This window comes from Anas acuta, chromosome 1 (genome assembly GCF_963932015.1).
Source record: "Anas acuta chromosome 1, bAnaAcu1.1, whole genome shotgun sequence".
Lineage (NCBI taxonomy): Eukaryota > Metazoa > Chordata > Aves > Anseriformes > Anatidae > Anas > Anas acuta.
The window spans coordinates 144,397,779-144,421,805 of NC_088979.1; the positions used below are offsets into that span (position 1 = coordinate 144,397,779).

The 24,027-nt window shown below is 38.9% G+C and overlaps 1 protein-coding gene across 14 annotated transcripts in view; it reads right to left on the reverse strand.

The window, feature by feature from the left end:
* The window catches only part of DGKI (diacylglycerol kinase iota), a 216,247-nt gene that overhangs the window by 13,372 nt on the left and 178,848 nt on the right, over positions 1-24,027 (reverse strand). For 10 of the 14 annotated variants that reach the window (XR_011090225.1, XM_068662793.1, XM_068662783.1 and 7 more), the window contains 3 exons: positions 19,789-19,814; positions 6,045-6,082; positions 4,342-4,462 (listed from right to left, as the gene is read on the reverse strand). Coding sequence is in view for 11 of the 14 variants with exons in the window: in XM_068662793.1 (XP_068518894.1) it covers positions 4,342-4,462; positions 6,045-6,082; positions 19,789-19,814 (185 nt within the window). In the remaining 3 variants the exon portion in view is untranslated. Of the gene's footprint in view, positions 1-4,337; positions 4,463-6,044; positions 6,083-19,788; positions 19,815-24,027 lie in introns of those variants that run through there. The other 4 variants (XM_068662860.1, XR_011090228.1, XM_068662850.1 and 1 more) reach the window with 4 other exon arrangements.

The following is a 24,027-nucleotide window of genomic DNA, read 5'->3' on the forward strand; positions in this document are numbered from 1 at the left end:
AATAATTTGATTAAGGTTTTTAACTGTGGGACAAAAATGTATTTGGTTCCTTACAGTTAAAGAGAGAATATTTTTAAAATAGCAGTAATACGAAAAGGCAGAACTATTTCAGGTTTTCCCCCAATTCTGCACTCCTCATTTTTACCTGATGTGAAGATTAATAGTGTCTGTTTTGTACTACTAGTGTCTTTTGGCTTTGAATTTCCACTGTAACATGGAGTGTAGTCTGATTACGGGATCACACCTTCCATTTGAACAGTCTCTCACCCATGTTAACCTGAAATTTGGTAAATTTAGAAAATAAAATAGGCTATTTTATACCTTGTGCCTTCTAGGAAAATTGAGCTGTTTTCTGCTGAGGGCCCTCACAAATGTCGTCCCACCATAAAACAGTCTGCAAATGTAGAGATAGTAGTGAATGTCAGGCATACTCACTCTCCTACAGTGTTACTTTCTGATGGCTATCCAAATTTTGTCCCTGACATACATCTCTGTCACAGAAGAATTTGCTTTCCAATCATAACAAAAAAGTAACTAAAGACTCTTCTTGCTTACTGGAGGATGCTGTCCAGTGGAGCAAGGACATTGAGACCTGAGGTTACAGAAATGCTCTACTGACTGACTATCCCACTAGAAGTTTCCAACACAAAATCCTAAGCAACTGTAATTAACTTTCCTCTATTCTGTTTAAAACTAATAGAGAATTCTTGCTTGTCTTTTGAGCCTCTAGAGAAGAAGATAAAAGAAGGAGAAGATCAACCTTGGATTGTTTGTCTTGAATAACGGTTATAGATTATAAATAGTTCAGAACTGGCAGATGAAGATTCCAAGTCAAGTTTGATTCCAAATACAGATGTTGATTTAGATCTTCTTAAGCCTTCCCTACTTCTGATTCTGTTAAGCAAGTAAACAGTTAACTCTTTTATAATGTGCAGGCACTGGGTTGTGAGACAGTTGCTGACTGCAGCCATAAGCAGATGTGGTTCTGATACCTACTGAGTTTGGCCCTCAGTTACTTGCAAAGTGTTTCTTAGCCTAGCTACAGACAGATCTTAAAAGGTGACCTTCCCAATACAAGCAAAGGACCCCTGATTTATGAAGGCCCTCTTGAACAACGTTTAGGTCTGTGTTTCTGCCCTTTGTACACAAAGGATAAAGAGAAACTGTTTTGCAGGAACAGCAACCAGCATGACCATTCCTGCAGCAGTAAGCAGCTGTCGTTCCACCACCTACTACATCGGTGCTTCAGCTTCTATTCCAGGCTTGTGCTAGTCCTCTGATAAGTATCTGGCAACACTGCACAGCAGTCTGTTTGTGTGACTCATCTCTGCTTTTTTCTAGCTTGAGAAGGGTTATTTTCTTCCCCTTAACACCTGAAATCATTCTGATTGAGATCACAGAATAACCTCTTGTATTAATTCCCCTGCATGTTTGCAGAAGGTGTAAAGCCATCACTGAAAAGGACAGCCTCAGCATCACAACACCATTTTTCCTCTTTCATAATGCCAGTCTTATGGATGTGGTGTGTTTGTTGGGAAAGCGGGGGGGAGAGAATTTCCCACCTCTTTACCACATTTGATTCACACCAGTAGCTTCACACTAGGTAGTTAAAACTCTTGGTACGGTGGGTTTTGTCTTGCTGGTTTTGTTACTTTAAAATATATTCAGAAGACTTTCCCTGTGATTAATAATAGGTTTTCTGTGCTGTGTGCTGGAGGGTATTTTGCTGTGGAACTCCCAATGTTAATAATCTCCAGCCATGTATGGAAAGCAGACAAACTATGGGGGAAGTAAAAGTGGGCGGAGGTAATTGCCAGAACAAGCGTAAGATCCATTTTTATCAGGGGTGGGTATCAGCAGAAATGAGAAGCTAGATACAGGGAAAGACTCAGATATTAGTAGCACTAATACACTAATTAATGTTGAGAAGATGCCAGGTGCCAGAGAACGCAACAGAAAAACAAGGACATTATGATGATGATGATTCAGCAAGAGAGCTCGTTTGTGACTGAGAAGTACCCAGGGTAGAAATGAGTTTCATTAATTGCTTAGTAGAAGAGAGAAGGCCTCTTTCTATTACAGTATTGTCCCATGCACTCTCTGATCCCTAGAGAATGTTAAACAAACAATGCATTTGGAGAAGCCCAGAAGACATATGTCTGGAAAGCTGCAAAAGCTTCCTGCCATCCCTGGGGATAGAGGGGGGAGAGAGGAACTGAGCTGACATTTGCTCAACCTTCTGGTTTGTCTTTGTCTAGCAGCCCGTAATCCCTCACATTTCTCTATTCACTTCAAAAATTCCCATGGATATCCTACTCACATCCTTACCCGCCTAAATTACCTCATTCTAAACCTTCATCAAAGGAATGGTAACTGTGTCAGTTTGTACACTAAGGCATATGAACCTAAAAAAAATCCTAGAGAGGCATCCATGACAGTGAAGTGGCACAAGTCATGTGCACTGAGAGAAGAAACCTATGTATGTACAGTAAATCAATGTATGTGTAATTACACCTATTTACTGAATTTAGAGGCACATATATGAACTGTGACTAATGAGATAATCCAGAGAAGTTAAGAGATAGAGTTAGTAATACTAGTTAGTAATACTAAAACTTGTTACAACTTGTGAGAAAAACAGCTAGGATTTGAATGTAAGACCAACTACACATATCTACTCTTATGGAGGTATTTACACATTAAAAAGGGCAATTCACATCCCCCTCAGCCAAATATCTGGGGCATAGTTCAGTTGCATACACTTTGTTGTTGTTGTTGTTGTTTTGTGCCATTTGATCTCTTGAAGGGCAAGCCTCGGTTTGCATTTGCAATGACAGGGATGTTTTCCTGGCCTCCAGCTACCAGTCCAGAAGGATATGAGCCTCCGACAGGCCTTTATGTTACCTTGTACACCCATGCAGATGTCATGGATGTTCAGGGGCAAATTACATTAGACAGTTATGTTTAGCTAAATGAATGAAGCACACAGGTAGCTGTAACATGGATCACTTGCTGGGCTCCAACGTCTACTGTGCCTAGGATCTCCCTTTAGCTACTCACACTAGAAGATTGCTCTGTTAAAGAAGCTCACCTCACTTCCATCTGACACTGAAAGAAGACATGTCTTCTCTAGTACCTCTATCATACATGGACAAACAAACTTAATCTCTCTTGACAGTATGGGAACTTACACCTATAGACTACATAACACCTGTATGTAAACACCTAAATGTTAGAAGTCATACTGAAGCTAAATACCACCCCAATTAACACAAACATTAACAGATGGATTATTGCCTCTTCCTTTACTATGAGGAGTGTTTTTTTCTCCTCTCTGTACAGTTTCTGCAGTAACTTTCAAGCATTAGCTAACACATTCCATTTGTCAGAGGGAGTCTCTGTGTTTAGTGCTAAGACTTCTAATGAAATAATATATCTGATTCTGACACCCAAAAGTCAAAATAGCCATTGATATTTTGGAGAGGGGGTCAGAGAATACTTACAAGAATGTTTAAAGGACTCAAAATCATATCCTGCAGAACAAGAAGATGATCACTGGACTGTAGCTCTGCATTCAGAGCAGTGACTGTTATTGTCTGTATCATTCTCTAGCAACCATGGAACAAGATTACTGAAGTTCCAACAGGCAGAGACTCTACTGCCTCAAACATATGGGCACACACAAATTGTTGTATAGCCCATGTAAGCATGCCTGCAGCCCTGTTACTGACAAAGATAAAAAGAGTCCAAAGGAAAAAAAAGGAACATGGCAAGATCATAGACTACAAATATATATACATAAAATACAGATCACAATTTTTGTTACGAATCTTGAATTTAACTGAGACATAATATTGGAAGGTTGGAGAATAAACAAGGCAAATTTAGTCAAATGCACGGTTTCCTAAGCAGAGTATTATTAAACACTGAAATAATATCAATGATAGCAGGGGCTCTCCATCGCCGTAAATGTTTTAATAGAGATTAGATGCTTTCTACAACAGATGCTCTAATTGAAAAACAAATTAGTTCAGAGGAGTTCCATGCCAGAGATCAAGCTAGAGCATCACACTGGGTCTTCACAGCCTTACAACTGATGCAACTGTGCAAATACCTATTCTCCTCAAAAAGAATAATTATTTTAGTTTCCCTTTATCTGGAGTCATCACTGCCATTTCTAACATGCTCCGAGCCTCTTGCTCACACATGCTGCAGATGGGCATTTGGCTGAGGGTGACCACAAGGAGTGAGGGCACTCCCAACCATGCTGTGCTGTGCAATTTTACCTACTGACACTTGGCTGAAGTACAGCTCTCTGTGGGTTTGCCCACTGTGACTCACCGTGCTCCAGGATATATTTCACAATCTCTCCATGCCCAGTCTTGGCAGCGTGGTGCAGCAAGGAGCCATGGTCGGGTCCTTGGATTAACAAATTGGCTCCTTTTTTACAGCATTCTATGAACTGGAAAAAACAAATAAACAAACAAACAAAAAAAATGCACACACACACGGGAAAAGGATAAGGAAGGAGAAGCAGAAAAACAAATATGAAGGTAAATCATTTATCATTTTTGTAGGAAATCAGTACAACAATGAAATGCAATGTGATGAAGTATAATATTACTTTCAAGTCTGTTTTTAGACCTCAATGAATAACATCTGAAACTGGAAGTATTGACAACTGTATGGGTTAATAAGACCAGGTCATATTTCCTGTATAATGAGGCATTGCTTCTTTACAAGCAGTGAGTTACTGCTTGCTAGCAATGCTTGCAAACCCATGTCCAGTGAAGTTGTTGGGATATTTAAAAATATACATATTTGATAGAAAATGTTGTTTCATCTGCTGAAAATTCCGTTTTTTTTTTCCTCAGTAAGGGAGGCATACCGAAGGCAAACACTTTCTGAATAAACCAGAAAACTCAGAAATCCACAGGGAGCTGGAGTTGAGCTGCCCCAGATCTCGCTTCTCACACACTCTACCTTGTCCAGGGCGCTCTGAGTGGGAAACACTATCCAGGGTAAGAAGGGACAGGGAACACCCACTGGTTAGCTCTCAGAGTTGCTGCAGACTCTGTGGGGGCTTCCAGTACAGATTAATGCAGAAAAGAAGGAGCAGCTTGTCACAGTGGAGCGTTATTTATGATGTAAAACATGTGAATGAAGGCAAGAAATTTCCCTGTCAAAGCAAACACGGGCAAAAAGCTTTCAAGAAGCAGAAACTGGACAATATGTTTATGATTGCTTGTTTGAGGAATGCTCCCTAGGTTCTACAGCCACCACAGCCAAGGAGGAGGTATGGAAGGTGCACCTGCAGGCAAAGAGTTGGCCTAACAGTACTGTCATTTTTACAAATGGCTCCAAGCTGGCTTTTCCCAGATAATATTGCAGTCATTAATCACAGCCTTCATCCAAATTCTGGAGCAAGTTTGCAAACCCTGACTTGGCTACTGAAAAACACAGCCTGAATAAATGTCAGACTTTGGGAACAAAACTTTTTAACATGGGTGCCTTTTCCTCCCAAAGCAGGGTACCAAAATCTGACAATACCAAGACATTATGTGTTTTGAGATGTCCATCAGACCATAAGACACTAAACTGAGTTTCACTCTACCTGATCCTGTCACTATGTAGGAAGAAGTTAAGATGTCTCTAACAACTCTAGTGGCTTGGCCACCAATATCACTACAATAAAATCTCATTTACCGTGTAAGGCTGCACCAGAACTACCCGGTTCAGTGCTGCCTCTGCTAGTATAGTAATTTCCCTGTTAGTAACTGACACATTGCTCCATACAGTGCGCTACGGATCCTGGGCTGAAAGGTGCTGCCTAACACCAGATCCTATTCACTCAAATTTCACACCTCACCTGACTGATGTGTTCCCCTAATATTCAAGGTTTCCTGGAAAGGTTGTAAAATAGCATTTGCCAGCAGTCCCTACAGCAGTCTATTTATGTTCTGAGCAGAGGTGTGATATAATTTACAGTATATCAGACCTGCAAATAGCTGTGAAAACGTGGACACTCAGTGCTCTGTGCTTACCTTCAGCAGATCACCAGCTATGACTGCCTGTAAAAGTGCTGTAAAAGACAAACAGAAAACTAATGTTAGTCAGAAAGTATTCTGCATATGGCCTCTCAGCTGAGAACATACCTCACAGTATGTCTGGATTAAGACAAATACCTCAACCCACTTGTGCACTCATATACTACCAAAATTGATGAGGACCCTGGACTGACACGTGAGGAAGGAAGGCAGAAGAAAGATTGCCCATGTTGAGTGAATGCTATATGGACATCAAGGCAGTGTTTCCAATGCTGCCCTGGAATTTAATGCTTCTGTCTGAATTATTGCCTTGAAGCACTTTAGGAAATTTTCAACAATGTTCACAGGTTGGGGCTGAGACCCTGGCACCTGAGCCTTAATTGAGGACATCTATGTCCAACACAAAGAACCCTCAGACCATTCATAGTGATGGTGAAGTGGTCAGTCATTGTCAAAGACACAGAGAGTCCCAAGTCACAGATAACTGAGGGGCAAAATAGAGATTTCTTAATATTTATTTGTATTACACGAACACCTTGATATGTCAGCTGGACAGCACGTCCTGCCAGTTGGGTAGGCAGGGTCAAACACAGAGCAAGAGTCAGTCCTCACCCTTTGTAATGTAAAGGGACGCAGAAGGAAAGAGAGACAAAGAGAGGAAAAGTAAACAAGGGCTCTACTCACTGCCAACACCTGTTGGGACAAGTCCAGGAGAAAGAACAAGTTGGGCAAGAGCCTGAACTCTGTATTGCCCTGGGTATAGGCTGCATTCAGTAACACTACTGGTAGCAAGCAAGCAACCACCTTCTTTTCTCCTTCTCGCTATCATAATATTTATAGTAAAAACAATTATGAGTAGTCTTCCTGGGAAAGCAGTTATTTAGTTTGCTGATGCGAAGAAGAAGATTCAAAGAAAGCTTTAAACATTTGCCTCAGCTCATATCTTTTCAAGTGTGCCTAACCCCATTTCTACCCTCAAGACTAGGCAGTGCAATCAGGTGAAGCATTTGCTCAAGTACTATCCTTGATAAAGGTGCCAAAAACTCAAGTAGAGAGGAACAAGGGGGAAAGAAATCCGTAGTATAGATTTGCCCCTGAGAAATAACACACAGGAACTGCACAGTGTGAATTTTGTGAGGAGCTTGTTATAGCTCCAGAAGTGACAACGCATCCAAGCTAAACACTGCAGAAGAAGAAGGGTTCGCAAAGACGACTCAACAAATGTCCCTTTCTCTGAAAACACCTGGAGTTGTATGTGGCTTTCAGTGGTCTCAGCAATGCCTAATGCCCTGGTCTCACAGCAATGGGAAAAGAAAAAGAAAAAGAAAAAACAGTCTAGCTAATTCAGGAAAGCAGGAGCTGCAATCACGGGTAATTCTTGTAACATTGGATTTGGAGCTGTTTTACAGTGAGCATAAGTTAAACTAAGTCCTGTAAATCCCCTGGCATCTGTTGGGGGCTAGGACACACTGCTTTGAGGAATGGAAAAAACAAACACCAGCAGGTAAGATAATGAACTGGAAAAATACAGACACATCTTTTCCTCAGATTTCATTTTCAGTGGGGGACAGCCTTTTTTTTTTTTTTTTTCTTCCCAGCATTTCTAATACTGGCTCAGCACAAATTAATACAAGAGCAGAATGTGGCCCTTGTGCCATTCATTTCATCTTTTTCCTCCTTAATCACAGGTTGGATCTCAGAGATACAGTTACTGGGTGGGCTGCTGCAGTCTGGGTTTGTATAATTATTCTGCTCTCCTCACACATGCAGAAGTCAAATGAATTGGTGACATCAGCTTTTCATTGCCATCTACATCCAGTATTTTAATACACAGTTGCCCTGAAATTACTTGTTAAGAGACAAAGATGCACTTTCTCATGCAAAACAGAGCTGCTAGCTAAGGTTATAGCTCAGAAAAGACAGCAACGAGATCTAGAAAATTGTGAAGTCAAAAGAAAAGCCTAGCAACCTATGGCATCTTCTTCATTGAGTACTCATAACCAGAGGTTGGTCTGGTGATATTAGGGTAAAACAGCTCTAAAACACATTCAACAAAATTAAACCAATCTTTTCCTATATTTTCTAAGCATCCAATCCAGCAAAGCATTCAGGCAGGTACTTAGCTTTGAGCTAATCACAGTCTTGTCACCAAGCCTACCTTCAATCTTAATTTTAAGTGCTTTGTTAGAGTAGAACCTATTGCATAAATGAATACATTACAGATCAACAAAACCAACAGGCATAACAAGTAGATTAGACTACTGTAAAATAAGCCACAACTCTGGAAGACTTGGAAGGTATTGAACTAGAAATGGGGAAAGGTTTTTCAGAACAGGGCTCACATTTGCATATGCTTATGAATATTGCTTAGCACACTAACCCAATAAATTCAGATGGGACTGCTGGGCATATTCAGGAGGAGGGTGAAGATAGCAAAAATCACCTGATTGTAAAAGTGGTTAAAACAAGCAAGCAGATGGTATTGAAAAGAGAGTTGAATGAGAAATTGAACAAAAACATGGTTAACATGCAATGCCAAACTACCTTAAAATTAGAAACATTAAAGTAAGAATGGTTTTATTTCTTCTGAGCAACACTGCACCACTCGTGTAATATATAACATGAATTATTGAATTGTTTTATATCATAACATACCTTCAGGTCTGAAAGAAGCCTCAAAAGTTACTTGATTTAATAAATATTTAAATCAAGTCTTTTTTTTTTTTCCTCAGCTTTTCCTGAGACAAGCATTTGTCATGACTAATAGAAATGTTTTATTACCTTTTTCATTTATTTAGCAAGCAGATTTATTGCTGATGAAATGTGACAGCTTGACAAGACTGGAGACTCAAGTGCTCTGTCCATATAACTAGGAATCACTCAGCCTGTCGCAGTGCTAGACACCCTGGGCTGCCTTCTCAGCAAAGTTCAACCCTCTGTACCAGTACACCCCTACAGACAGTCTCTATCCCTTCTCTGCAGCGTCACCAACTGCTCTGCTGAAACAGCCAGCAAATGTAAATCACTGACTGGGGAGATGGATCTTGACAGAGACCTTACCTGCAAAGATATGGACAGACAGAAATTCAGTTTATGTGTATAACGGCTGCTAGGGAGCAGCAACTTGGGGTGAATTTTGACACATGGTTCTAGCTACCTCCCTAGGTCAACTTACAAAAGGTGCTGCATTAAAAATAAAAACATAACAAAACATACATTTGAATTGTAAATTAAATATTAAACCATTCAAAGTGAATAATGCACTAACAGGGAAAAAAAAAAAAAAAAAAAAAAGCCAGGTTAAAAAGGCTGCTAATTGAATTCTGGTAATTCTGCAAGCTAGTGCAGCTTAAGAAATAAAAATTACCTCCCAGCACATCCACATAATAATACATTTCCTGTGGTATGCCTTATTCATGCTATCTCCATGTTAGCACCCAGTTTTTCTATTGTAAACAGCTATTTTTATTTCCTATTCTAAGAATAAATTTTAAGGTCACAGAGTTGTAATAAACATTTTTGTTTCCTATTCATATAATTAACCTACTGAGCCACAGTTGCTCCCTGGTTCTGCATATGTGTTGGCAGCATTACAACTTAGCACTGCAAAACCAGTCATTAAACACTGGGAAGATAACAAAGAAGTCAAGTATTTGCACTCAGTAACTTCAGATGCTGTGAGATACCTAGAGGAGGCTTGTCTCACAGAGCTGCCTGGATGGCCAGAAGAGAAGTAATCTTCCAGATAAAGTAACTGGGAACCCCTGCTATAGTTCCTGTTGTGCATCACCCTCCACAGACAATATAAGTTTTACAGGAAATGACCTCCCAGCTGGAGTAGCTAAATTAAGAGCCGAAGTAAGACAGCAAGGAGATTCTTCAGGAGTGCATTTTGCCAGGAGACATGCCCAATCGCCTGCTATAACAGCCAAAAATGGACAAAATGGAGCATCCTCCTTTTAAGTACTCTTTAAAATGAGGATGATACTCCTGGTACCAGGCAATGCTCAGGATATTTAGCAAGTTACATAAATAATCGTTAGTGAGACTGATAGCCATAAACACTCTCCAGATTTTAACAGTCATATTGCACACTTGATTTGACCCTTCCCTGATCATAGTTGCAACTGTAGATGTCATGCAAACTAAACCCCAGTGAATGTTGATAAAATTCTGTGGCTTCTTTGATGCTTTCACCATCTCCAGGGAATCCTTCCATGACGGTGTAAGGAGAGTCACCGGAGGGAGCAGAATTATTGAAAACTACTTTAAAGTATAAGTACTGCACAAATGAGTTGTCACGTCCATAGATAAAATGAAGCAAACTGGAGGCCTACGAATGAAATGCGCTGTGTGAGAGCAAAGTATTATTTATGACAATACATCTTAAAATGGGTTAAAAAATGCAAGGCTAACTATGCATCTGAACAGTGTATAACAATAAATAAGGAATCATGCATTTAAGTACATGGGGAATCCTGTTGGGATTTACCTACTATAACTCCAACACATAACAAAGTCAGGGCTGATAAAATCTTTAGCTCTTTCAAAAGACAGAGTAAGATAGCTGATGATTTGAAGGGATCAGGACCTTGCAGAAACTTCAGTCGGACAGTGCCTACAGCTATCCATCTCATCCTAAGATACAGAACATGGAATTAATACACCAGCCACACTGCAGTACTGGGTATTTCTTTCTGGTTAGAGGCAGCTAATTAATATATTAGACATTAAGGCTTTTCTGTCAATCCTTCTGAATTTGAATCTTAGTGTGCAACACCATTTCCTGCTAGATTTGCTCAAGGGAATTCTTAAGGATCACCTCCTCAAATACTGCCTCACTCAAACCTTGCTGAGCTGATAATGATAAAGAAACTGCAGCAGAAGATGACATCATCAAATTTCTTGACAGTTATTAAACTTAACTTGGCCTATCATTAACTTCCAGAACATTTCCAGCTCTTCATTACTGTAGAGGACTATGTGAAATTCAGAGAACCGGAAATTTAAAGTAATTAATGTTTTACACATTGAGAAGTTAAAAGCAGACCCAGACTAGAAGGGTGTTCTTTTTACACAGCTGGATTCTTCTGAGTTATTAAAGATCAGCAATACAAAAATGGTAAGAAAACAAGCTCTTATTCTTAATTTCACACCAATTTCATAGAAATCAATAATAGTGTCTATTTCAATCACTCAAAAAGCTAAGCTTTCAAGTGAGTGTGAAGTCCAGATAGATTATCATTCAGAAATACATTGTTTTCTCTATAAAACAACAATTTGCTTGTAACAGCTTTGTACAATCCAGTAAAGATCAAATCTAATACCAAAAACTGACAATAACATAACTTTCCTAGAACTGTACAGAACTGACTCTTTTTCTACTCTAGCCACAATCTTCAACCCTGGCTGGCAGAAGGTGGTCTGTGGACTACTTGCCTTCCAAGATGACTATAAAAACCAAGCTTTTAAATTATACAGCAGAGCATACACATGACATATCTGAAGGGTCTGCCAGTCCCATAGACAGATTTTAGGGATTCACAGAAAAGAAAGGTAAAAGAAAGGAAAATCTCTACATTTGAATCTCTACATACAAGCTAGTTACTTCATCCTACTATTTAATCTGCTTTTAAAGTTACAGGGGAAAAAAAAAAATATGTTTGCCAAACTATCTACAAAATAGAGAAATTAAATTTAAAATTTAATAATGCTTTATTTGAATGAATACAAGCTTTCAGGTCTTTGATTTACAGAAAGTCTCAGGGCTTACCAAAGCTGGTGATGCTTAAACATTTCTCTTTGAAGCTAAGCTAAGTGGAAAGAGCAATTAAATGTTTCTTCATGTATTTTATGCACCTGAAAGTATTGGAAACAACTACTGGAGATAATGAAAAAGAAAAGTAAATGGAAAAAGGCCTTGTTGGTAGAGGGGTTTCCTAGATGCTGAGACAAACAAACAAACAAAAATAAAGCAAACAAAAAACACACAGAAACAAACAGCTCTACGTGGGTATGAGAGTCAAAAGACTAGCAAACAAAAATGTCCACAACAAGTCAAGTTGTCCACTAGAAAGACTTGCTTGAACTTCTGCACAAGAAAATAACTTCTATGTTCACTGAAACAGGACTTCGCATTAAATAGCTGTCTGACTCTTACAACCAAATTTTCATCAGCTGGGCCAAAAACCTGCACCAAGCCCTAGTAAGGGATGCCCACTGACTTTGGAAACTATTATTACACTGGTGCACAACAGAATGATTTTTTTCTTACTGCTGCATGTAGGAAAAGAAAAAAAAAAAAAAAAAAAAAAAGCCCACTTTCATGAGAACACACTGTAAAATCTGCCATGGGAATCTGCCTGAAAATAAAGCTGAGTAATGGTGTTTCATAGCAAGACTCTTGGGTATATCTGTCAGGTGATAACCTTGATCTTGTTTTCTTTTTATGCTGATTTTTACCTTCACATTGAACTAAAGCTCATGTATTGCAGCAGGAAAAAAATAAAATAAAAATAAAATCTTGCACCAGACAGAAGAACATTTTTCTGTCGTTTTTGAACTCTGACAATTCTGATGCTGAGCAAAAAGATGGTTAACATACCAGCCTCACATTTCAATACTTGAGAATTATAACCAAACCATTATAACCATTATAACCAAACAAGGGATATTTTGGCAGGGAATTTGATTGCCTGTAAGCCCAAAGAGACATCAGTTTTTAAAGGTATTTATAACTAAAAATAAAAATAATTAAAAAAAAAAAACTCTCACTATCCCTTTTGAAAAGTTTATTCCTTACCAGTGTGGCATGGGGAATGGGAAGAGGCAAAGGTTTCTTGACTTCCTAAAGAAGGTACACCTCAGCCTAAAGACTGTTTAAAAACCATGATGGAAATAAGACAGGAAAAATATATACAATTTGGTGATTTCTTGCCTACAGGACACAGTGTTTCTCATGCTGACTACAGCAAGGATTGATTGATTTTGAAACTTTACAAAACGTATCTGTTTGCTGCCACTATACAGTACCCAAAAGAAACTGATGGTAAACAAGATTTCCCCACAGGATTTCAGCTTTGGGAAAGGCTTAGGCTTCTTAGGGAATCTGAGAGTTTCAGCACTGGTCTAGGTAGCTCACAAGAGCAGTGCTGTGAGGCACTATTTCCATGAAAGAAAACCATATGAAGAGCCCAAGAGTTCAAAATCTTCCCAAGAGACCAAGAAAACACAATGCAGCAACCTGCTGCAACCAAAAGCTCAAAAGCACATCAGCTGAACAGCAGCCAGACAGAAGTCTGACAACTATTCAGCAAGGGGAATATTATGAAGGCCTTCACACAGCATCTCCAGCTAATCCATCTGTACAGGAAAAACATGTGCATAAGCATACAGTCTCCTGTGGTTTAAGAGACACCTTTGAAGCATGCTGGACGCCTGAATAAGTCATACTTCAATAACATTTATTTCTAGGATTGCACAAAGAGTTAGAAAGTCTTTCTAAACATTTTGGGTTGTCCTTTAGCTACAAAAGTACCACATCCTGTGCAAATACAAAGGAGAGAACTGACACAGTTTTAACTGCAGCTGTTTGGGAATTAAAAAAAAAAAATGTATCATGCAAAAACCATCCATTACTCAGGTGGTTATAAATATGCATTAAAAACCTTTTCCTTTTAAGAATTTTAGATTTAAACAACACGCAGTATCAAAACACTGTTTAGAGAGAAAAAAAAAAAAAAATCACACACAGGCTTCATGAAGGAAAATAAAGGCCAAATTCTCGCTTACACAGAAGTTCCTTCATAAAACTCTGGAAGGATAAAGAGGCTTTCAAGCAGATGTAAATTACACTCAAACTGGCTTTAAGGTCCCATTTGCACTGTCAGACTAGTTTAAAGGTAATTTGATGCCAATTGAGTCCACCCTGAATTGTTTATGTGGCATTGGTGCTGAGCTAAGAGTGCAATTGAAAGTTAGGAGTGGAAGTATTCAAACACTAATGCTGAACTTTTCCTGCAAGACCATTTCAATCAGTTTTACAAAGAGAAAGGATAACCATAAGGAAAAAGGACTTCCTTTATAAATGGTCAAGAAAAAAAAAAAAAAAAAAAAAAAAAAAACAAACAAAGAGTTGCAGATAAACTAAGGACTATCTGGCAGGCATTATGACTTTTCTTTTCCTTTTTCCCATCCACCATTTTTATTTTTAAGCCAAGACAGGAACAATTACTGTCATTTTCAGGAGTGATGTGGTGGAAGAAAATGTCTCTGATCAAGCAAGAACACCAGGCAGGGAGACTTTGGCTGACTAATGCAGCCACTTTATCAGTAGGGTTGTATTACTTTGGCAGGAAGGGAGTTCTAGGTAAAATGATTAAGCAGTGATTTATTTTTATATTTAAAAATAAGAAAGCATAACAAAAAAGGAATACTGTGAGTCATGCTATCCCTCCCCCTTTCCTAACTTGGTGGATCATTCCTATCCTAGGCACTCCTAGAGCAATCCCTTCAGGTTTTTGCCGCTGCAAGGCTGTCTGCAGTGCCTTTGCCTAGGAATATCTAAGTAACTCATCTTCGGCAAATAGGTCTTCATAGTAGGACTAAATAATCTGAAAGTCAATTGTAGCATTTATTTGCTGGAGGAAGTCTTGAGTGGGTGGAGGGAATTGTTTTCCTCTTTTACATTAGTAGGTTACCACAAACAGCATCACTGCCTCCACCAGAAACAAAAACCAGGAGTGAAGTACATTGCAAGGTTACTCAGGGCTTCTGCTCGAAAACAGGGCCCCTGATCCAGACAACACTTTCATTGCTCCTACTTCCTTCTAAGAGGAAAGGGAGAAAGATAGTGGCCAATGGGAAAGAAACATTTCCCATTTTTCCTCTGCAAGTCATTCAGATGCCCACATCTGCCAGATCTCTCCCTCCCAGCTGCCTACTGATCCCTCAGCCTGCTTAGATATAACAGGAGCTGGGTGTGGGCACCTTTTAAAGATTTCAGACTAAAAGGATCTCCCTCATGCCTGGAGGAGTGGTTTGACAGAACACTTTCTCTTGCCATAGGTACCATGGCTATACACCAATCCCACCCTCTGCTGAGCTGAGAAGTGAATGAACAAATTCAGAGCAGATCCCCACACAACTGTTGGCTCAGCTGGCCACAGACAGACTTTCAAAACACTGTCCAGGAGGGCTTTCTTCCCAAAGTGGCTAATTAATCAAAATAAATACCTGCAGTCAGGAGCCCCCCCACAGCACTGTCTTTGATTTGCGCAGTGAAAGCATTCCAAGACATCTTAATTTGTTGCTAGGTAAATGGCTGCAACATCACTCTGAAGAATATAGCTTCTCAGTTGGAGCTGTGCAAAACCATCACTCTCTTTTGATGGAATGATGGAACATGGTGTATAAAACAGAGGTGCTTTTTTTTTTTTTTTTTCTTTTAAATGATTCTACCAGCACTGAGAGGTTTAGGTTCCTCTGGAGTTCTCTGCTCTTCCTTTTATTCAGATAGCAGAATACTTAAAAAAATAAAAAATACAAAAAACTCCTGAGGAGACTGTTCTTTTGCAAACTATGACTAGCAAGACTAACAGTAACTCTAAAAATAGGAAAGAATGTTGACAGCACGAAGGCCAGCCTCCCAAGGCTTCCAGGGAGAACAGGAAATCCCCGTGTGCCAGTAAGTGTTCTCAGCTCTTGTGCTCTTTTCTGAGACTCCTACAGCCTTCTTCTTTTTTCACGGGTTTTGACTTCTCCTTAATGGGGCAGACAGTACTGGAGTACACACCATAAAGCACAGCACATCCTGCCTCAAAGGGAGAAGTTTGTATTGGACAGCAAAGCATTTTGCTGTATGGAATGGAATTGTCACCACCTTCTATACAAACACTTGATCACTCCCTTCCTTATAATTCATACAGCAGCTCTCTTCTCCCAGAGGGGCATCTAGGGGTTTGTATCTCCAACCCTAAGCTTCCAGTTTGAAACTATGCCAAGCAATTCCGGTAGAAAATTCTTCAAAAAATGTTAATTTGAAGGTCACCACTTAACCCCCACTTTACTTCTAATGTACCCCAGCTCTGCAAAAATACCTCCTAAGGACAACATATCCAGACTGGGTGACTATCATAAAAGCATTCCCTGACAGAATCTGAGAGATCTTTGGGTGTCTCCGTTTGTCTTTTCAAAAAGAAAATCACTCTTCATCTTCACCCATTGTGTCATATTATGACAATGTAATAACTGACTGTCTCCAAAATATCTCCTTTGAATATATTTGCCTCTTGCCTTAATTTCTCATTTGTGCCCTACTCCCTCATGAATTTGGAATGTAATGCAGCAAAAAGATATTAAGTTTAACATAGCAGAGCTTGCTAGAAATTATGCTGATGCAACATAAAGCTCATCTGCTAGAAGAAAAGGCAAAAAGCTCAGTTTTGTGGGCTTCCACTCTAAGCTCCTCTCTAAAGTACTATGCTTTGAATTTTACTTAGCTAGTTCCATTTTGTCAGACAATTAGGGAATTTGGGGTTAGCTTTTCTATCTGGTCTTTTTGTGTTTTGGTGCTTTGTTTTGTTTAAAAACAAATAAAATGGATGAATTTCATTCTTTAAATACTCATTTCCTAAATACCTGTACCAAAGACAAAGACAGAAACCTTCTCAAAATCTTTGAGAGATTTTGTTTGTTTGCTTTTGAGGCTTGGGATTTTCTGTTAGCACTGTTTCCCTTTCTGTGGCAATTAAAGTGGTTCTGTTTTGTAGCTGATAAAGGTGCCTTTAACACGTGTTCACAACAAGGAGCATTGTGCACTATTACAATTGTTCAATAGATGCCCAGTCCCAGACAGATGGTGCTTTATCCTCACCCTCTCCTCAATACAGCACAATGCGTTGTCCTTTCAGGGATTAATGGAAGTGACACATAAGATGCTAATTCTGATAGCAACTCTGTTACTACACTACAGATGCTAAAACTACTGCTTACAACTAGAAACGGGAAGCAGGTGCTGAACACTGAACATTGAGAAACCAAAGTGATGAGGACAATGCAAGAACCTATTCACAATGCAACCAGAAGATCGTAGACAAGGAGAAAGAGACATTTGAAAAGGAAGACAAGGATGATGGGAAAGAAAAACACAGAAATGGAAGGGGGAAAAAAAAAATACTGAAGATTAAAGAAGAAAAAACAAAGACCAGGAACCAAATGGGAAGTTAATGTAAAAGATCCAACACAACAGAGAAAGTGTCTTTTCTCAGTTATGGCCAGCACATCAGTAAATCAGCACTAGAAAGGTGCCTTGTAATAGGGAAAAACAGCTGAAAAACGTGATGGCATTGACGTAGATTATTCTATGGTTGGATTTTAACCCGCTAAATACCCCAAAGCAATACTGGCTTATAAATCAACTTATAAATGTTTAACATGTTGAATAAGCAGACAGTTGAGTACTGGTTATTAATGAAAATAAAAGTCCTAACACTGATTCCTGGATCCCTACTCCAAGAAAAATATGCCAGTAGAAGTGTGCATAAACACTTTAAAAGGCAGACAGGTCAGAGAGAAATTTTCGGCTCTGTTGTGGATTAGCTCATTTTGTGTTTAGATAGATTTCAGATCAAAGACTAATTTGAAATGCTTTCTCAGTTATGCTTAAAGTGGGCTATGAAGCACCTAGGCTCAAATCAGCTTGTGCTACAGCACATCTGTCATGTTTTCCTTTTGGTATTGTGCTCATTTACCATGGTCTGCATGTGGCACAGCAGGGCAGAGGAAATCCAAGGTATTGGTCCTCTCTTTCTGAAAAAATCATTGGGGCATGGGAAATCTTTTGTGTTTGAGATATGTTCTTACATATTTAAATGTTTGACAAATCTAGCCAGATATGTCACAGTCATGAAACATAAAAATTTGAATAACTAGCACTATGCCATCAGTAATTGGTCAAGGAGACACTGACCTTTCATCCTGCGCTTCAGAGAAGGTTTCTTAAAGCAGAAAGGGAAGAGTGAGAAAGAGGAGGCTACTCTGAGATGTTTATCAAGCCTGAAAAGCCAGACCCTTCGCAGCAGATGGTAGATGGAAAACAGGAAGATTTTGAGAAAGAATAGAACAGTATAAAAATACTGGAAAGAAGGAATGCATTATGATAGTAGAAAATACTGAGGTTTAAAGTTATAGTGGGAAATACATTCTACACTGTTTCTCCATTAATAGATAAAAAATGAAGCAATAGAATAAATAGAAGGGAAATGGAAAAGCAAGAGCAGTCTATCACTAACAATCTTATCCACTAAGAAGATTAAGTCCTGATCTTGAAACAGCATAATAAACCATAATGTTTTCAAATTTATTCTGAGGGCTAGGGAAATGGTAAATACTGTTAACATCTCACACATCTCTAGTACTTTGTATTAAAAAGATATAGTCATGATAAAACACAGATGAACTATTAAATAAGAAAGCTACCTTTCGCTCACAAAGTCAGTGTGCTGCAAATCACTGGAAGTAGAGTGAGCAGCAAAGTCAAACTGCATGCATCTTGTCAGGGGATCCACCGCTATCAGGCAGTAGGAATGGACTAGGTGGATCTTTGATCTAACCTCTTTATCCATTTCTATAGCTTTCTTTACTAAGAAATAACATGTCAAGGAGATAGAAAAAAAAATTATTAATGATGGTATGTTTGACAGCCACTATACTGGATTAAAAAGGTCTCGGTTGAGGCCAAGGACAATGCAGGTCAATACCTAACTAGTAACCTCCCACTCCAAGCAAACATACATCAGTTACACTCTGTAGCATCTCTAGAGTCCCACAAAACCTCAATTAGTATTTTTATTGCTCACTTGTGTAGCACTCCACACATTTCCATGCTCAGACTCCCCTTACATCTTCATATGCAATTGTCTTTGCTATTTCACATCTGGATCTTTCTTCAATAATGCTTATTGTATTGTCCGGAAATTTTGCTGATTTTGTAACTGCATATAATTTGGATGCCAGAAAAAAAAAAATAATAAAAAAAAATTATTTCTTTTGCAGTCCAAAATAATATTACAGATTCAGAGCTACATAATGAACTTTCCCCTCTCAGTTTCAGTCTCCTCTTTTTTTTTCCCCATTCCTTGTGCAACTCTGCCAGTGTGATTCCCTCCTGACTTGCAGCATGCCTCTGGACTTCAGTATCAGTGCCACCATATTTTAGTGTCCTCTAAAGGGGTATATGTACAACTTAGCTCTAAGAACCACTACTCAAACAATGATATTTTTACATGTAGAAGCTCCTAGCTGTGCTAAATTCCATACCCTGCTACTGATTTTATTTTTGAGGTAACCCAAGATAACCTAGGTTCAAGCCTTTAAAGCTTAATCCTCTCTCCTCTGTTACAAAAGTGTTGTCCTGTGAGCCATAAGAGATCAGTTCATCATCACTAAAACCATGTATCGTTCTTTAAGTCCACACATAACTTTCTGTAGGTTCTCTATGCAGTCATGTGTATAAATTGCAAACATTTCCAATGGTTCAGGTTGCTTGAGCAGGATTCATTTTACAAATAAGTCAGCATAGCCTTAGCTTCTGCCAGGTCCAACTAAATGAACAAATACTTCATGTCTAGGTGTGAATGTTTGAGCAACATTGAACTTTCATTTTTATAAAGTCATTTTTGCCCAACACAACTGTCATTAATCTCATTTTTAATGTTATTTGTATACATAAAACAGATCTTACCTTGATCTTCTGAAGAGACGGGTGACCTGAAATATAAAAAAAAAAGAAGAAAAAAAAAAAAAAAAAAAACACAAAGTCCAATCAAACTTTGGCATGAAAAGGTCACAAAGAAGTTTCAAATTGTACTGTGGGGAATTGGATATGGAGGAATTGAAAGGTTTTATTCCTGGGCTTACTTAGAAGGAAGGACTGGAAGACAGCTAACAAAAAAAATGTGCAGAAAAATGCAAAGACCTTCTCTAGCAGCAGGTCCTGCAGACCAGAGTGGCCATATTGAATTATGTTCATAAGACCATGATCTCACTATTAAGCACTCAAGAAAATAGTTTCTTTTGGATACATGGCAAAGAACTTACCTACTACTGTTACTGTCAAAAATAGCTGATGTTACTGTTGAGAAAGTCCTGATCCCCCAGAGATTATCAAAGGGACCATAATTAAGTGCAAGCCGGGAGGAAACCTCACAGCTAGAGGTGGTGTAAGAAATAATAGCCTCAGAGGAAATAGCAGTTACTAAGGAAGCCATTTCTCTTACTACTCATAATTAATGAATTCATAATAATAATAATAAGCCAATGCTGCTTTCACAAAGGCAACAGAAATGGACAAAGAAAAAACAAAACAAAACAAAAAAACACTCTCTGGACAGATGTAAGTGCTGCAAAAATAAACTCAACAGCACCAACGCAAGAGTTAGAGGATACCCTACCACTGACTTAAAACTCTGACAATACTCCAAGAGCAAGGCGTTATAAAACATGAGGGATATCTCAGTGCTCTGGCTGATAAACAGAAGGTCCCCACTAAATTTCAGGGATCTGTTTCACAGTTCCCTTCACTAAAGAACTCACTCCTCATCGTATTGCCCAACATACATGACAAAAAGAATATAAGAGGTGTAAATTATTGGCCCTTCATTTTTGCCTTTGCTGCAGTAGCTTGGCTCAGAAAAATTGGGCTAATTGTACAGCCAAATCTGGGATATGCCTTGGTCATTGAGACTCAGCTTGACAACACAGTGGATTGGATCATTGCCTCAGCGCCTCTCTGACAATGATTTTCAACTGCATATAAAGTCTTCCCACACAGGTAACAAGAAGTTTGTTCCTGCAATGAATGGAACAACTCATGCTTCCTTTCCAAGATATATTTAATTCTGCACCAATATACAAAACTAACAAATTACAAAAAAATTAAAAATGTTAGAGTTGTCAACAAACAGATCAAAGCTGACATCTGAAAATCAGCCAGAGAAGGGAAAATAAAGTACACAAGGAACAAAAGGGGAAAGAAAATATATATATTTAACTGAGTCAGTGGGGGATAGAGGGAAAGCAAAGGGTTGGAAATCCTGGATTTAGAGGAACAGAGGAGCTGGGGAAGGATTCTTGATCTTATTCCATAATAGGGGTTTGAAAGGTAAGGTTGAATGATCATAGGACATCAGAAACAGATATGTACACATGTGGATGGAAAGAAGAAAAAAAAAAAAAAAAAGAAAAAAAAAAGGAAGCTTTCCTAATGAGGTATGTAGATTTTTATTTTTAAAATATAAAATTGCAGAGAAAGAGATGAAAGAGTTACAGCATGGCTGGAGCAACAGTCACTGTGAAAGGAAAAATGTGATTACCTAATTAAGATTCTGACTGTGCTAGAAGCCAATGTATCTGTATGGATCAGAATTAATTAATCCCTACTCCCATTAAATCCTCGCACTACTGCTGCACATCATAACTATGTTTCCCACTCTGCTGCCAACCAAACCAGCTATGCCCTTCAACTTCAGCCATGTTTCTGGAAATATGGTACCAATGCAGGTAACCCAGAGGATTAGTAGGTATCACTCAGACTCTCACAGCTTTAATCAGCAAGCCAACCCTCAGCAGAAGCCCTTATGAGGGTCAAAACTCAAGACATAGAATTTCCTAAAAGGTTACACCATGCAGAATGGGACATATCAAAGGTGTAATGCTTAGGTTCTTAAAGATATTTTTACATGTAGGAGTCATGCCAGGGTCCTTAGTTCACCTATCCTGACACTAGACCCATTTCCAAACACAGTATCCCACAGTATCAGAGGAATTTATTCCTTTGTTTCATTTCTTAATTGCACAGTTTCATCACCTTTTAGATCTTTATGTGAAACAGTAAAATAAACTAAACAGTTGAATTATCCCATAATTTGATCATCATTATGTATGGTAAACCAGATGTTACTTGCCCCTTAAAAAATAAAGAAGAGATACCATCACAATAACATGACTATCTCCATACAAACGCTGAAGAGAGACATGAAAAATGTTTGTGCGCGTTTAATGAGCCCAAAATTAGAATGTATTTTACAAAATGCTAATCCCATGTACTTCTGATCCTTTTTTGCATTCCTTGAACTTAGTGGTTAAACAGTGAGTAATCTAACAGGTAGTACTGTCACTACTACCAGTGTTTTCATTTGTAAAGCTTCATCAAGCATCTTTTGCATAGGCTGGTATCCTAAGAAAATAAGGTCTATGCACACACCAAGGTGCTCTGATTATGTGTATATCTCTGCCTCAACCTAATAAAATTTGAGCCAGTTGGCTGATTTAATACATTTTTAACAGGGAGGGCAGAGACCCAATTATTGCTTTCACAAGGAAATGCGGTAACATGAGCTCAAACTTTCTGAGGTAGCTGTGAAGACACAAAGAGAGGTTCTGAATACCTCAGCCACAGGAAAGCCTCAACAAGAGCTTCCACAGTGTGTGATACTGAAGGATGAACTACAATAAACTAGGCTTCCTTTATTCCACTACTCACAGAAAGAGCATTTTGGCAAAGAGTAGAGCAGACTTTCAACGCTCTCCTACAATTTCAGGCCATGCATTTAAGCAGGAGAGATTTTTCCAAAGCATTCAAGCACTGTCCTAACTACACCATGAGAAGTCTTGCTTGTAACTATAGCATAAGGAACAGAGGCTGCTGAGTCCTTTTAGAGTCCAGGCTGATAGTGCTGGGCACTTTATGCACTGTTTGGGCTACCCCATGCTTATGACAGGGAGGAAGGAAAGAAAGAAAGCCTAATGACCTGCTCTAAACCACATCCACTCACTCTACAGTCACAGGGGGCTTGCCTGACAGCAAAAAATCTGGTGGATGCTCATATTTCCGGTCACACATCTTTCTTTCAGTTCTTTAAGAAGTGTGAGGGATATACTGTGGCAGCAATGGTCACCAAATGGGTGTCCTGAGAAGGGTGGATTCTCAGCTGCTAATGTCCACAAAGAAAACATCTAGCTAGCCTCTGGCAGCTGCCCTCTGAGTATGATTTTAGTTGTTTTACAGTCATAAAGAGTCAAGTTATCATTCTCACAACTTCCATGTCTTAAAAAAGTAGAGAAAAGTCAGAGATATTTCAGAAGAACAAATATGCTGTCAAGATGTTTGCCCCCACCTGGATAAGTACACTTTGCCAAATGAAATCAAGAAAAGACTTCCATTTGCTTAAAAAAATAATAATAATAAAAAAAAGAAATTAAAAAAAAAAAAAAAAAAAAAAAAAAAACAGGAAAAGCGTCAGGCACTGCAATATCCTAATCTTAGCCATTTCAGAACAGAATTGCTTATTTTCTCATATTGACAGTTACTTGCTTGTGTTCTTACCTTCTGGAAATGTAACTTGCAGAAAATTAACGGTGCTGTCAAAATTAGCTTCTAGGCTCATCACCCCACCACCCCATCCTTCCCAGAAGAGCGTAAAGAGGATAGAATGTCTATGGCTGGCTACATTTTCAGAATTGTGACATTCTTTTACCAGCAATGCACTTTCACACACTTAAGTGTGAAAGGGAAGCTCAGTTTCTAATATTTTCACAAAAAGGTAGCAACTTGACTTCTCCCCTGCCCTGTGTTGGCTTTATTAAGAGTTATTGCTTTAGTGACTAGTTAGACAAATTTTACTGTGATGCTAAGGAAGAGGATGAGAAGAGAGGAGGACAGAAAGAATGTTATCACCTCCATTTTCTTTCCATGTTGTTGGTACCCCTCTTTTTGCTACAGGTCCTGCAGCAAAAAGAAAGTTCTCTTCCTGCTGCAGAGTAGCAAGCTCTGCTCAGAAGAGATATCAGCCCTTGCAAGCCTCAGTCTGCAGTGGAAGCTGCACTTCGCCTGCTCCACCATTCCTTATGCAAAGTAGTACTTTCTGTTCGTACATGAAATGCACAAAGTTCTCCCAGTAAATATTTAGAATGCACAAAAAAG